The sequence below is a fragment of the Natator depressus genome, chromosome 20 (genome assembly GCF_965152275.1).
Source record: "Natator depressus isolate rNatDep1 chromosome 20, rNatDep2.hap1, whole genome shotgun sequence".
Taxonomy (NCBI): Eukaryota; Metazoa; Chordata; order Testudines; family Cheloniidae; genus Natator; species Natator depressus.
The window spans coordinates 6,892,210-6,908,127 of NC_134253.1; the positions used below are offsets into that span (position 1 = coordinate 6,892,210).

The 15,918-nt window shown below is 55.1% G+C and overlaps 1 protein-coding gene across 6 annotated transcripts in view; it reads left to right on the forward strand.

Annotated features, from left to right (window-relative positions):
- PNPLA6 (patatin like domain 6, lysophospholipase) overlaps nt 1–15,918 on the forward strand; it is a 63,095-nt gene that overhangs the window by 31,491 nt on the left and 15,686 nt on the right. For all 6 annotated transcript variants that reach the window (XM_074935587.1, XM_074935590.1, XM_074935589.1 and 3 more), the window contains exons 17-24: nt 2,406–2,611; nt 3,028–3,159; nt 3,742–3,865; nt 4,495–4,608; nt 12,293–12,368; nt 13,085–13,225; nt 13,309–13,372; nt 14,652–14,820. In XM_074935587.1, the coding sequence (XP_074791688.1) occupies nt 2,406–2,611; nt 3,028–3,159; nt 3,742–3,865; nt 4,495–4,608; nt 12,293–12,368; nt 13,085–13,225; nt 13,309–13,372; nt 14,652–14,820 (1,026 nt within the window). The remainder of the gene's footprint in view (nt 1–2,405; nt 2,612–3,027; nt 3,160–3,741; nt 3,866–4,494; nt 4,609–12,292; nt 12,369–13,084; nt 13,226–13,308; nt 13,373–14,651; nt 14,821–15,918) is intronic.

Genomic DNA, 15,918 nt, shown 5'->3' on the forward strand with positions numbered 1-15,918 from the left:
GAAGTATCTTACCTGGGCCATCGGGTGGGGAGCGGCCGCCTAAAGCCGGAACCGGCCAAGGTGGAGGTGATCAGAGACTGGCCCGCTCCCCACACCAAAAAGCAGGTCCAAGCCTTTATTGGGATGGCAGGATACTACCGAAGATTTGTGCCCCACTTTAGCGCCATAGCCACCCCCATCACTGAGCTATGCAAGAAGGGGAAGCCAGACAAGGTGGTCTGGACCGAGCAGTGCCAGGAGGCTTTCCGGGCGCTGAAGGAGGCTCTGGTCAGTGGCCCAGTTCTAGCAAACCCAGACTTTGACAAGCCCTTTGTGGTGTTCACCGACGCCTCCGACACGGGACTGGGGGCGGTGCTAATGCAGGAGGATGAAAAGGGGGAGAGACACCCCGTCGTGTACCTGAGCAAGAAGTTGCTACCCCGGGAGCAACACTACGTGGCCATCGAGAAGGAGTGCCTGGCCATGGTGTGGGCCCTCAAGAAACTAGAGCCCTATCTCTTCGGGCGACACTTCACCGTCTACACCGACCACTCTCCCCTGACCTGGCTGCACCAGATGAAAGGAGCCAACGCCAAGCTCCTGAGGTGGAGCCTGCTCCTGCAGGATTACGACATGGACGTGGTCCACGTGAAGGGAAGTGCCAACCTGATAGCGGATGCGCTGTCCCGGAGAGGGGGCCCCGAACTTCCCCAGGTCACTGGTCACAGTGACCCCGCTCAGTTCAGTCTCGAAGGGGGGAGAGATGTGAGGATGTGACGCAGCAGGGAGGGGGGAGTGTTGACCTGGGAATGTGCCCTGGGGACGGGAGACCTGAGAGCCTGTCACCTGAGCCAGGAGGGGGAGGGGGAGGTAACACCTCTGCCCAGGAATGTGGAGGGAGGCTGCAGCAGGGAACCTGCTCGGTGGGTTTAGTTTCAGTTTGGGGCTGGGTGGAGGAACACAGGGAACCCCAGGGCTGGGGTCTAAGCTCCCTGCTCCCCCAGAAGGACTTCACTGAGGGGTCCTGGGTGTACCCACAAGCTCTGTTTTGGACTGTGTTCCTGTTGTCCAATAAACCTTCTGTTTTACTGGCTGGCTGAGAGTCTCAGTGAATCCCAGGAAGAGGGGTGCAGGGCCTGGACTCCCCCACACTCCGTGACAGCCTCCTGCTGGTATTAGCTCATCTTAAGTGATCGCTCTCCTTGATGTAACTTTACACCATGGGCTCCAGTGATGTGATAAGTGAGATCAACATCCTACAAGCATTTCAGCATTGCTAAACACCAAACACGTTCTCATCAACTTCACATCTATTCTAACAGTGCGAACAGACTGGTGAGCCAGCCTGGTTCCCGGCTCTGCATTTGTCAGTGTTCAGTGAGGCCTGGGAGCCTTGGCATGAGCTGGCACCTGGTCTGCCAGCATCACAGGGTTTTGCTGCTTCCTCAGCCTCTCACGCTGAGTCCCTCCTTGTGGAGGTCAGTGGCACTGCGGCCATAGGTGCTGACTTCTGCTGGTGCCGATGGGTGCTGCCCCCCTCTGCACCTGGCCCCGCTCTGACTCCGGCCCCTCCCTGCCCCGTTCCAACCCCTTCTCCAAATCCCCTGCCAACCCCCACCTCTTCCCCTAAGTGCACCACGTTCCCGCTCCTCCCCCTCCCTCCTGGAGCTTTGTTACGCTGCGAAACAGCTGTTTTGCGGCAGCAAACACTGGGAGGTAGGCAGAGGAGCGGGGATGCAATGCGCTCGGGGAGGAGGCGGAGGCAGAGGTGGAGGTGAGGTGGGGCAGGGAGGGAAGCTTGGCTGCCAGTGGGTGCACCCACTAATTTTTCCCCGTGGGTGCTCCAGCCCCAGAGCACCCACAGAGTCGGCACCTATGACTGTGGCGCACTGGAGTCCCATTCCCCCAGTTCCCCTCTGTCCTCTCCCCATGGGGAGTGAGAGCCTTCCTTTCAGCTCTTACTAAATGGATCCAGGGGCTGCTGCCCCCAAGTGTCCTGCCCCGAGCACCCCATCCCTTTCCTTTGCACCTTGTTACCCCATTACAGCACCCTCGGCAGGGGTTCCCTGTGCGCAACCCCTCCCCCCCCCCCCGAGGGTTGCATGCCTACTGGGCAGGTGGGATGGCAGCCCCCCCCCCTTCCCTCCCCCTTGGGTGCTGGGACTTAGGCCTAGGAAGCAGTAAACCCCTGCACAGCTGGAATGGGGAGGGTTGGTTTCCATGGAGCTGGGGGAATTTATGCTGGACTGTGGCTCTGCCGAGGTTAGTGGGGTGCTCCAGAGAGTTCAGGCTCAGCCGGAGCTGTAGGCTGTCCCCCAGGTCTCCTGGCAGCCTATCTGTGGGTGTGCACCTTGGGGGCAGGCCTGCCCCTCACCCTGGGGCTGGGGCTGACATTCCTCTCTATCCTCCACCCCACCCACCAACAGGATGTCAGCCTTCACTTCGTGCTGTGGGGCTGCCTACACGTCTACCAGCGCATGATCGACAAAGCGGAGGATGTGTGCCTCTTCCTGACGCAGCCCGGCGAGATGGTGGGCCAGCTGGCTGTGCTGACCGGGGAGCCCCTCATCTTCACCATCAAGGCCAACCGTGACTGCACCTTCCTCAAGATCTCCAAGTCGGACTTCTATGAGTTAGTGTCCCCCTTCCCCTCCTCATCCTGTGTTCAGGCTCTGCCCACCTCCCACCCCACTTCCATCTAGACTGGTGGCCCTGCCCTGGGCCAGATTGGGGCAGTTCCACCTAGAGGGGAAAGGCACCGTGTCCCATTCCCCACCCCATAAACCAGCCAGTCCCCTGCCCTGGGCTGGATTGGAGCTGCCGCCCCCTAGAGGGGAAAGGCCCCATGTCCCAATCCTCCAATTGTGCACCTGTTGCATGGGCCTGGATTCTCCTGCCCTGGGCTGTGATCTGCTTGTGCCATGTTTTCTTGGATGGCTCTGTTCCAGAGGAGGTGGGGTGACTCAGGGATGGGGCGGCTGCTGTCAGCAGCACTCTGGCAGCAATGGGGCCACCTGTGCACTGACGAGCTACCTGCTCTCTCCCCAGGATCATGCGGGAACAGCCCAGTGTGGTGCTCAGTGTTGCCCATACTGTGGCCGCCCGCATGTCCCCATTCGTGCGCCAGATGGACTTTGCCATCGACTGGATGGCAGTGGAGGCCGGACGGGCCTTGTACAGGTGAGTGAGGCCTGTGCTAGGGGGATGCTGGGAGACCCTGGCTGGGGAACCCCAGCTTCTCCTCCTAGCCCAGGGCACAGCTGGGACCAACTCTTCCTGCTGTGCTTAACCTCTTCCGCGCCAGGGTAATGGGCACCCGTTACTCTCAGCCTCATCCATGCCCTTCCTGCAGCAAAAATGACTCAGGCATCCCAGCGCCCTGGGCAGGCGCTGTCCAGGCCAGCAGCCGTGCTGTTTCCAGAGGGGCCAGACGAGAACTGCCCAGGTGCCTGTGACCCCTCCATGGGACTCAGGTTTTCACCTGGGCTGACCTGACTTCAACCCCTTCCTGGCTGCAGGTGTTGGATTGAGAGCACCCCTGGTGCTCTGGGGATGGGGGCATCTCAGCCCAGGGCGGGTGCCAGCTGGGGCTCTCAGACTTACCGCTCATTGCATGCGCTCTCCCTGGGGCAGACACTGGCTCAGCATCCAGACCCGCCGCTCATTGCATGTGCTCTCCCAGCCCAGCCTGTAGGGGTGCTCTCCCTGGGGCAGGCACTGGCTCAGCTGGCTGATTCACCGCTTGCTGCATGTGCTCTCCAGGCAGGGCGACAAGTCGGACTGCACCTACATTGTGCTGAATGGGCGCCTGCGCTCTGTCATCCAGAAAGGCAGCGGCAAGAAGGAGCTGGTCGGGGAGTACGGTCGTGGGGACCTCATTGGAGTGGTGAGTTTCCTCCCAGGGCACTGCTGGGGTGGGGATGTCCCCACCTGACCTCAGCCTATCACTGCCTTGCACTCTCCCGCCAAGGGGATGGGGCCAGTCTCTGCAGACAGCGCTGGGGTGGTGGGTGGGCCCCTCTAGCAGGGTGGGGGTGGACAGGTGGGGCCCCCTTAAGCTTGTTGTGATGATGAGTAGCTGCAAGTCGCGGGCCAGGCTGCTCCAAGGGTGCAGCCATGGGGCACAGTGTCCATTCCCTGCTTCTCCAGATCCTCCTGGCTTGGGTGCTAGGCAGATCATCACCCTCTGCTGCTAGCAAGTGGCACTCCATCTCCAGCCAGCGACTGTCCCTTATGCTCTCACACTGCTGACTGCTCCTGGGACATGGCTTGGCCTAGTATTGGAGACTGGCAGAGGAGTCTCCAGGCTAGAGTGAGGAGAGTGGGGCTGGGCATCTGGACTCCTGGGTTCTCTTCCCAGCTCAGGGACGGCTAGTGGGTTAGAACAGAGAGCCAAGACGCCTGGGTTCTGTACCTCTCCAGGTGCCTCTCTCTGTGATGCCAGGCAGCCCTTGGCTGGGAGGGCAAAGGACTCCCCTCCCCTGTCTGTAATGTGGCCTGTGTGCTCTTCTCTAGGTAGAAGCCCTGACCCGGCAGCCCCGAGCCACCACCGTCCATGCTGTGAGAGACACAGAGCTGGCCAAGCTGCCCGAGGGCACCCTGAACAACATTAAGCGCAGATACCCCCAGGTACCGGGGCAGGGTGGGTGCCATCCCTCCATGCAGGAAACAGCCCATCCCAGTGCCTCAGCTGGCCATGCTGTGGGTGCTGCTGTCCAGGCAAGGGCAGGCCAGGGTGGGGGCAAGTTGTGGTGATGCAGGAGCTCTGTCCTCTCGGGGAGAAAGCTGCTCAAGAGTTAGGCCTGAGAATCACACCACCGCCACGAGGAGGCAGGTCTACATGACTGGGGACTCCCCTACTAAGAAGAACAGACAGGCCTGTCACGAGAGCTGATCTGGAGCACAGAGGGGTGAGCTGTCTGCCAAGAGCTAAGATTCAGGATGTGGATCTGAGGCTGAAGAGGATCCTAATGGGAGCAGGAAAGAATCCACTGATTGTCCTTCATGTGGGAACAAATGACACTAGATTCTCATATCAAGGGAGACTGTGCCAGGCTGGGGAAGATGCTTAAGGAAATGGAAGCTCCGGTGATCTTCAGTGGGATTCTCCCCTCCCTAGAGGAGGAGAGTGAAGGCAAGACAAGATTAGATGATCGATAGAGGGCTCAGGCAGTGGTGCTAGGAGGAGGGCTTTGGGATGTTTGACTGCTGGGAGGCATTCATGAGCAGAGGACTGTTCTCATGGGATGGACCGAAACCTGAGTGGGGAGGGAAATAGCCTTTTGGGATGGAGTTGGTACAACTGGTTAAAAGAGCTTTAAACTAGGAACTCACAGGAGAGGTTGGGAGATGCTCATGTAATCTCCATGTCTGATTCTAATATTGACCTGGAGGAAAATCAAGAAAGAGAGGACACAGCAATGGAGAAGGGACCAGCAGTGGGTAGGAGAATGAACATTTAGAGGAGGGACAGTGCCCATACCATTCAGGAAGGCGATACTGGAAGCAGAATGACTGTACCCAATTGGGCGAGGAATGTGGGTGAAGCCAAGCAGCGGCAATGAAGATGCCTGTACACCAATGCAAGGAGGCTGGGTAACAAAATGGAGGAACTAGAGCTACTGGTGCAGAAAGTGAAACCAGACACTGTAGGGATAACAGAAACCTGGTGGAATAGGCATGACTGGAGTTCAGGGATTGAAGGGTATGTGCTGTTCAGGAGAGACAGAAACAAAGGCAAAGGTGGAGGAGTTAATGATGAGGTAGACTGTAAAGAAATTAGAAGTGATGGAATGGAGAAGACCGAGTCTGTTTGGGCCAAAATCATTCTGGGGAAGAAGCTACCAGAGGTTCCCCTGGGACAGTGCTTGGGATGTGCTACAGACCCTCAGGATCCAATCTGGATAAATTTCAGGTTTCAGAGTAACAGCTGTGTCAGTCTGTATTCGCAGAAAGAAAAGGAGGACTTGTGGCACCTTAGAGACTAACCAATTTATTTGAGCATAAGCTTATGAAGTGAGCTGTAGCTCACGAAAGCTTATGCTCAAATAAATTGGTTAGTCTCTAAGGTGCCACAAGTACTCTGATCTGGATAAAGACCTCTTTAATGTTTTTGATTAAATACTACTGGGAATTGTGTGATTATGGGAGACTTTTTAACTTTCCAGAGATAAATTGGAGGACAAGTGCTACTAATAACAGCAGGGCCCAGGTTTTCCTGGATGGGATAGCTGACAGATTTCTTCACCAAACAGTCCCTGAACCTACACGAGGTGGTGTCATTTTAGATTTGGTATTGGTGAGCAGTGAGGCCCTCGTAGAAGAGCTGGCTGCAGGAGATAGCTCATGATCAGTTGAACCAAAGTTAATGCAGTTTAAACTACATGGAAGGATAAACAAAAATCGATCCGCACTGAGGGGCCTTGATTTCAAAAGGGCAAACTTTAAATAATGAAGGGAATTAGGGACATGGGCTGGACTGAAGAACCCCAAGGATCTGAATGCGGAGGAGGCCTGGAATTACTTTGTCAAAGTTCAGAAGCTCTCTGAAGCCTGCATCCCAGGCAACAGGGCTGTCCCTAGGCATACGCAGCTGCGTAGGGCATCATACGCAGCAACACCAGCCCCGGCGACTAGCCTATCCCTCGGCCGCCCCCGCCCCCTCCCCCCAACTGCAAGGGGCAGGGCCATCCCTAGGGGGGTGTGGGGCCCTGGACAACTCCCTCCGCCCCACCTATTACCTTTCCCCCCTGCTCCACCCCCGGCCCACCCCCATTCCTCCTCTTCCCCCAGCAACCCCACACTCACTGGCAGCAGTGGGAAGCGGAGCAACCTGGCCCAGCCCGCTCCACTCCGCCAGCTCCAGCCGTGTCGCTCCGCTTCCCGCTGCCGGTAAGGTTGGGGAAAGGATGCCCCCGCACTCATCGGCGGCGGGAAGTGGAGCAATGCGTGGTTAAGTCCTATGGTGGTGTCCCTTGAATAGCTATGCGGATAGAGCTGGCACCGGGGTTTGTTGCAGGGTTTGGTTCCTGGGTTAGTGTTTGCTTCAGGTTGGGGTGCTGTCTGTAAGCGAGGACTGGCCTGTCTCCCAAGGTCTGTGAGAGTGAGGGATCGTCCTTCAGGATAGGTTGTAGATCCTTGATGATGCACTGGAGAGGTTTTTAGCTGGGGGCTGTAAGTGATGGCTAGTGGCTTTCTGTTATTTTCTTTGTTGGGCCTGTCCTGTAGTAGGTGACGTCTGGGTACCCTTCTGGCTCTGTCAATCTGTTTCTTCGCTTCCCCAGGTGGGTATTATAGTTTTAAGAAAGCTTGATAGAGATCCTGTAGGTGTTTGTCTCTGTCTGAGGGATTGGAGCAAATGTGGTTGTATGGTAGAGCTTGGCTGTAGACAATGGATCGTGTGGTGTGGTCTGGGTGAAAGCTGGAGGCATGTAGGTAAGTATAGCGGTCAGTAGGTTTCCGGTATAGGGTGGTGTTTATGTGACCATCACTTATTAGCACTGTAGTGTCTGGGAAGTGGATCTCTTGTATGGACTGGTCCAGGCTGAGGTTGATGGTGGGGTGGAAATTGTTGAAATACAGGTGGAATTCCTCAAAGGCCTCCTTCCCATGGGTCCAGATGATGAAGATGTCATCAGTGTAGTGCAAGTAGAGCAGGGGTGTTAGGAGACAAGAGCTGAGGAAGTGTTGTTCTAAGTCAGCCATAAAAATCTTGGCATACTGTGAGGCCATGCAGGTACCCATAGCAGTCCCACTGACTTGAAGGTATAAATTGTCCCCAAATCTGAAATAGTTGTGGGTGAGGACAAAGTCACGAAGTTCAGCCACCAGGTTTGCTGTGACATTATCGGGGATACTATTCCTGACGGCTTGTTGTCCGTCTTTGTGTGGAATGTTGGTGTAGAGAGCTTCTACGTCCATAGTGGCTAGGATGGTGTTTTTGGATTGTAGTTTCCTCAGGAAGTCAGTGATCTCGAAGACAGCTGGGAGTACTGGTAGCGTAGGGCCTGAGGTGGGATGAAATTTAATAGTGCAGATTGCAAGCTCATGGACTTAGCGACTAACAAGAATTTTTGCTGTAAGCTGGGGACGTATCAGTTGGAAGTGACAGAGGAGGAGAAAGACATGGGTGTATTGGTTGGTCACCGGATGACTGAGCCACCAATGTGATGTGGCTGTGAAAAAGGCTACTGCAGTCCTAGGATGCATCATATGTGGTATTTCCAGTAGCGACAGGGACATGTTAGTACCATTATACAAGACACTGGTGAGACCTCACCTGGAATACTGCGAGCAGTTCTGGTCTCCCATGTTTAAGAAAGATTAATTCAAATGGTACAGGTGCAAAGGAGAGCAACAAGGATGATCAGAAGAATGGAAAACCGACCTTGTGAGAGGAGACTCAAAGAGCTTGGTTTGTGCAGCCTAGCCACACGAAGGCTGAAGGGAGATCTGATTGCTCTCTATGAACACATCAGAGGGATAAATACCAGGGAGGTGGAGGAGTTATGTCCGCATTGGCCCTTACTTAAATGAATATAAACTGCCCATCAATAAGTTTAGGCTTGAAATTAGATGAAGGTTTCTAACCATCAGAGGAGAGAAGGTCTGGAACAGCTTCCCAAGGGAAGCAGTGGGGGCAAAAAAACCTAACTGGCTTCAAGACTGAGTTTGAGAAGTTTCTGGAGGGGATGGGATGAGGGGACTGCCTACGATGGCATGTAGTCGAACTGCGACTGCTAGCAGCAAATATCCCGAATGGCTGGAAATGGGACACTAGATGGGGAGGGCTCTGAGTTACTACAGAGAATTCTTTCCCAGGTGTCTGGCTGCTGGGTCTTGCCCACATGCTCAGAGTCTAACTGATCACCAGATTTGGGATCGGGAAGGAAGTTTCTCCTTGGTCAGATTGGCAGAGACCCTGGGGAGTTTTTGCCTTCCTCTGCATCATGGGGCACGGGTCACTTGCAGGTTTAAACTAGTGTAAATGGTGGATTCTCTGTAACTTGAAGTCTTTAAATCAGAATTTGAGGACTTCAGTAACTCAGCCAGTGGTTCGGGGTTTATTACAGGAATGGGTGGGTGAGGTTCTGTGGCCTGCAATATGCAAGAGGTCAGACTAGATGATCATGATGGTCCCTTCAGGTTTTAAAGGCTAAGTCTATGAGCTTCCAGATCTGGCCAGGCCCGTTCCCATCCAGCATCCCAGCAAGCTGAGGCCAGGGCCACATTGAAGCCCTGCTCAGGGATGGTGACTGGCCAGGGAAGACCTGAGTGTGGCTATCTCTGTAGCAGGATGGGGCTGTTCTCTCTGTCCAGGCCATGGGGGAGCAACATCCACACCCCTCATGAGGGAGTGGGGTTGGAGTTTCTGAATCGCACAGTGTTCTCCAGTTCTGGCTGTCCCCTGGGTGGAACCTGTGGCCTGACCTACTCAGCTGTGTCCCGCCCCCGCATGGTGATTTGGTTCCGGTTGTGCCTGGGAAGCATGAGGGGGCAGAGGACATCTTGGTTTAGCCTGGGCTGGGTTTGCCAGCCTCTTGCTGTGTCTAGCCTCTGCACTGATTAAGGGAGAGCTCTGGTGCCCACGTCCCACTGCCATGATAACGCCAGCATTCTGTTCCCTGGGTCATCCCCTTCCTGAGTCCCACAGTGCAAAAGAGTAGCATGTGGTTCTGGGCACCAGGGGGTGCAGGAGGTGTTTCACACCTGTCCCTCCAGAGCAGACTGCACTCCGTGCCATGTCATAGAATCATGGAATATCAGGGCTGGAAGGGACCTCAGGAGGTCACCTAGTCCAACCCCCTGCTCAAAGCAGGACCAATCCCCAACTAAATCATCCCAGCCAGGGCTTTGTCAAGCCTGACCTTAAAAATATCTAAGGAAGGAGATTCCACCACCTCCCTAGGTAACGCATTCCAGTGTTTCACCACCTTCCTAGTGAAAAAGTTTTTCCTAATATCCAACCTAAACCTCCCCCACTGCAACTTGAGACCATTACTCCTTGTTCTGTCGTCTGCAACCACTGAGAACAGTCTAGAGCCACCCTCTTTGGAACCCCCTTTCAGGTAGTTGAAAGCAGCTATCAAATCCCCCCTCATTCTTCTCTTCCGCAGGCTAAACAATCCCAGTTCCCTCAGCCTCTCCTCATAAGTCATGTGTTCCAGTCCCCTAATCATTTTTGTTGCCCTCCGCTGGACTCTTTCCAATTTCTCCACATCCTTCTTGTAGTGTGGGGCCCAAAACTGGACACAGTACTCCAGATGAGGCCTCACCAATGTCGAATAGAGGGGAACGATCACGTCCCTCGATCTGCTGGCAGTGCCCCTACTTATACATCCCAAAATGCCATTGGCCTTCTTGGCAACAACGGCACACTGTTGACTTATATCCAGCTTCTCGTCCACTGTAACCCCTAGGTCCTTTTCCGCAGAACTGCTGCCTAGCCATTCGGTCCCTAGTCTGTAGCGGTGCATGGGATTCTTCCGTCCTAAGTGCAGGACTCTGCACTTGTCCTTGTTGAACCTCATCAGATTTCTTTTGGCCCAATCCTCTAATTTGTCTAGGACCCTCTGTATCCTATCCCTACCCTCCAGAGTATCTACCTCTCCTCCCAGTTTAGTGTCATCTGCAAACTTGCTGAGGGTGCAATCCACAACATCCTCCAGATCATTAATGAAGATATTGAACAAAACCAGCCCAAGGACCGACCCTTGGGGCACTCCACTTGATACCGGCTGCCAACTAGACATGGAGCCATTGATCACTACCCATTGAGCCCGACAATCTAGCCAACTTTCTATCCACCTTATAGTCCATTCATCCAGCCCATACTTCTTTAACTTGCTGGCAAGAATACTGTGGGAGACAGTGTCAAAAGCTTTGCTAAAGTCAAGGAACAACACGTCCACCGCTTTCCCCTCATCCACAGAGCCAGTTATCTCATCATAGAAGGCAATTAGATTAGTCAGGCATGACTTGCCCTTGGTGAATCCATGCTGACTGTTCCTGATCACTTTCCTCTCCTGTAAGTGCTTCAGAATTGATTCCTTGAGGACCTGCTCCATGATTTTTCCAGGGACTGAGGTGAGGCTGACTGGCCTGTAGTTCCCCGGATCCTCCTCCTTCCCTTTTTTAAAGATGGGCACTACATTAGCCTTTTTCCAGTCGTCCGGGACTTCCCCCGATCGCCATGAGTTTTCAAAGATAATGGCCAATGGCTCTGCAATCACATCCGCCAACTCCTTTAGCACTCTCGGATGCAGCGCATCCGGCCCCATGGACTTGTGCTCGTCCAGCTTTTCTAAATAGTCCCGAACCACTTCTTTCTCCACAGAGGGCTGGTCACCTCCTCCCCATGCTGTGCTGCCCAGTGCAGTAGTCTGGGAGCTGACCTTGTTCGTGAAGACAGAGGCAAAAAAAGCATTGAGTACATTAGCTTTTTCCACATCCTCTGTCACTAGGTTGCCTCCCTCATTCAGTAAGGGGCCCACGCTTTCCTTGACTTTCTTCTTGTTGCTAACATACCTGAAGAAACCCTTCTTGTTACTCTTAACATCTCTTGCTAGCTGCAACTCCAGGTGTGATTTGACCTTCCTGATTTCACTCCTGCATGCCCGAGCAATATTTTTATACTCGTCCCTGGTCATTTGTCCAATCTTCCACTTCTTGTAAGCTTCTTTTGTGTTTAAGATCAGCAAGGATTTCACTGTTAAGCCAAGCTGGTCGGCTGCCATATTTACTCTTCTTTCTACACATCGGGATGGTTTGTCCCTGTAACCTCAATAAGGATTCTTTAAAATACAGCCAGCTCTCCTGGACTCCTTTCCCCCTCATGTTATTCTCCCAGGGGATCCTGCCCACCAGTTCCCTGAGGGAGTCAAAGTCTGCTTTTCTGAAGTCCAGGGTCCGTATTCTGCTGCTCTCCTTTCTTCCCTGTGTCAGGATCCTTAACTCGACCATCTCATGGTCACTGCCCCCCAGGTTCCCATCCCACTTTAGCTTCCCCTACTAATTCTTCCCGGTTTGTGAGCAGCAGGTCAAGAAGAGCTCTGCCCCAGTTGGTTCCTCCAGCACTTGCACCAGGAAATGTCCAAGCCGGGCAGGCCCCTGAGCCCTGCTCCCTGGTGTCCTAGCACTTGTTCTCCTCCCCACCACATACACACGCCTGGGCCCTAAGGGGTGGGCTGGCAGACAAGAGCATCCCTGGGATTCCTGGGAGGCTGGCTGGGCTGAGTTCTGCCCCTCTCCACATGCTCCACGTTCATCCCAGGTCCCCTCTTCTCTTACCTGGGTTGGCTGCTGTTCCTGACAGGTCGTGACCCGCCTGATCCACTTGCTGAGCCAGAAGATCCTTGGGAACCTACAGCAGCTGTGTGGGCCCTTCACAGGTAGGGGCTTTGGGGGGAGAGTTAAATTGCAGCTTGCCCTAATGGGGGTGCAGCCTGTCAGGGTTACAGAGGCCCCAGCGTGCCATGCGGGGCCGTCTGTCCCTAGCTGGGGCTCGAGGCTGTGACTCCATCACCATGCAGGGAAGGTGGCTTGGTGCTGGCATTTCCCTGCTCCTCCCCCAGCCACAGTCAAGACCTGAGGAGCCACTGGCAGACCTGCTGGGGACTGACCCACCCTGGGGATTAAACCAGGGCTCCAGGACTAGAAGCAGGAGCTGCTATGGCTGGAGCTGAGAGCCAGGCTCCCTGGCTGGGGTGGGAACTGGCTCCTCTCCTTGTGGGCCAGGCCAGCGCTGATGCTAGGTGTCACAGGGCAGAGCTCCAGGCCGGGTCCTGCAGTTGGTCAGTTGATAGGGTTGCTAATCCTCCTGGTTTTGCCAGGAATGTCCCGGAATTGGGCTCCATCTCCCGGAGGCTACTGAAGCCAAACGGGGAGATTTTAGGCCGCTAAAAGTCTGGCGGGGGTAAGGCAGGCTCCTACCTGCCCTGGCTCCGCACTGCTCCCGGAAGCAACATGTCCCTGCGGCCCCTCGCGGGGGTCTCTGCCCGTGCCCCAAGCACTGACTTTGCAGCTGCCATTGGCCGGGAACTCTTGGTTGGTGGGTGTCTTGCCCTCTGGGTCCCTCAGACGGTCGGTCACTCTGTCTTGCCCACAGGTTCCAGTCTTGGTGTGGCCTCCAGCTCGGAGCTAACCAACCCAGCCAGTAACCTGTCCACGGTGGCAGTGCTGCCAGTGTGTGACGATGTGCCCATGGCAGCCTTCACGCTGGAGCTGGAACATGCCCTCAACGCCATAGGTGAGTGAGGGCCAGGGCCTCACACTCCATCTGGTCATGCTTGGGGTGCAGGCCCAGCATGATAGTCCTGTTCACTCTTCCAGGTCCCACCCTGCTTCTGACCAGTGACATCATCCGAGCACGGCTTGGTGCCTCAGCGCTGGACAGGTAGGGGATTGGCACAGGCGGTAGGTGGGCTGAAGGGGCTGGCTCCTAGTCCCTAATCTCTTCTTTCTCCATAAAACGACCCCCCACCACGTGGCACCTGCAGGGCTGTGGTATGGGGCTTATGCCATTGGGACACAGAAGGTGGGGTCTAGCTGGCTGATAGCAGGGCCCTCTCCAGGAGAGGGTGCAGCAGGGGATCCTTGTTGGAGATGGGCTGGAGCAATGGGCGGGGGGTGGTGGGGAACGTAGCTGGGGGGCTGCTCATTAGGAGCTTGGAATGGGGTGTCCTGCTGGTTGCTGGGGAGTAGAAGGGGATCCCTGTTGGAAGGGGTGTGGCACGGGCCCTGGGAGAACCCCTTCAGTGAGCCAGACCCCATAGGGGTCTCACTCTTCCTCCAGGGCAAAGTCACAGAGCTTCACCGCCTGCCTAGGCTGGACCTCTGAGCCTTCAGCACCCCTGCTTTACACTGAGAGCTCCACTCAGCAAGTCCAACTGAGGCAGATCTCTGAGGGAGACTTGTACGATCTCAGGGAGCAAGGCTCCTCCTCCACCAGCATCCGCAGGGACACCCAGCCAGCGCTGTCACACAGGAGAGCTTATTAGTTGGCTGGAACACAGCAAAGGAAGTCCTTGGCTAGCACAGAGAAAAGGATGTTACAGCAGAGTCCAGCCTGGTCAGCACAGAGCCCAGAGCTCTGTCCCTCTGATCGCTCTGTCCCAGTTCAGGTGTGCCCCCAACTGCTTCCCACAGCCCACACTTAACACCCCCATCTCCCCTCCCCCAGTTTTCTGTTCCCGATCTGGAGAGATGCAGCTCAGCCGAGAGCGGAAGTCCGTATCTCTCTGGGTCGTTGATTGCTAGGGATCCGTGTCTGGGCAACTGGATTTGCCATTGTCTTCTCAAGAGCTCAACTGATGTGGGACCTAGAGCCCCAGAGAGCTAGGAGCTGTTCACACCTGTGTTTTTTAGCCTGGCCAGAGAGCAAACAGACCTTCCTCACACACCACTAGGTAACAATGCAGCATATAGGGGAAACTGAGGCATACATGGGCTTCATAAAAATAATACAAAAAACCTCCCATTTTGTCAGAGCGTGCAGCTGGGGAACTGCATGCTGGGAACTTGGGGGACGGTCCCCATTGGGATCTGGCAGTGGGGTAGAGGGAAGGGGGGGCTGCATGGTGGGAGCTCGGAGGAGGGCCAGAAGCAGGGGTTGGAGCAATGGAGTGGGGCTGGACAGAGCTGGGGGCTGCCCGCTGACATCCTCTCCCTGGCAGCATCCAGGAGTACCGGCTGTCAGGCTGGCTGGCGCAGCAGGAGGACATCCACCGCATTGTGCTGTACCAGACCGACTGCACACTGACGCCCTGGACTGTGCGCTGCATCCGCCAAGCTGACTGCATCCTCATTGCTGGGCTCGGGGACCAGGAGCCAGCCCTAGGCAAGGTGAGGCTGGGGCCCGCTGTACCGTGCCCGGGGGAACGCTGCATCCTGAGCCCAAGGGGGTGGCCAGCATGGTCTGGGATGCTGCATCAGCCTGTGGAGTGCAGCCTGGAAGCACCATTGGGGCTCCCCTGTCCCCGCTCTCAGATGATAGAGAAATTAGGGTCCCTTTGTGAGCTGGACACAAGCAAAAACAATCTGTGTTTTAATGTGACTTAGTGTAAATGTCTACATCTACAAGCAAAGACTGTAGGCCGTGCTGACAGGGTGGGGGGCCCTGTCCTGGGAAGCAGGGACTCTGAAAAAGACTTGGGGATCGTGGTGGACAATCAGCTGAACATGAGCACCCAGCACAATGCTGTAGCCAGAAGGGCTAATGCAATCCTGAGATGCATAAGCAGGAGAATCTCAAGTAGGAGGAGGGAGGTTTAACCTCGTATCTGGCACTGGTTCAGCTGCTACTGGAATCCCGTGTCCAGCTCTGCAGCCTGCAATTCAGGAAGAATGTGGATAAATTGGAGAGGGGTCAGAGACGAGCCATGAGATGAAAAGATTAGAAACCTACCTTAGAGTCAGACTCACAGGGCTCTATCTAGTTAGCATAACAAAGAGAGGGTTAAGGGGTGACTAGATCTCAGTTCCTACTTGGGGAACAGATATTTGATACTGGGATCATCAGTCTAGCTGAGGAAGGTCTAATGTGATCCAGTCGCTGATAGTTAAAGCTACAGCCCTGCACAGATACAAAAATATATATCCGCATCCGATCCGTGATCCGCAAAAATTGTCCGTGGATCTCTGCATCCCTGAATGGGGATATCTGCAGATACCCACGGATATCCAGGGCTCTACTAACAGCTTCACAGGTCACCGTGCAGCAGTGACACAGGGCTGTGCCAAGTCCCCGACCCCAACTGCCCTAGCTGATGGCTCTGTCCCTGCTGTCCCTCCTGCCTAGGGTTGCCAGTTTTGGTTGGATGTATTCCTGGAGATTTCATCACATGACATCTTTAATTAAAGATTAATCTTTAATTCCTGGAGATTCTAGGCCAATCCTGGAGGGTTGGCAACCGTACATCCTGCCCCACTCCAGGGAGGGAG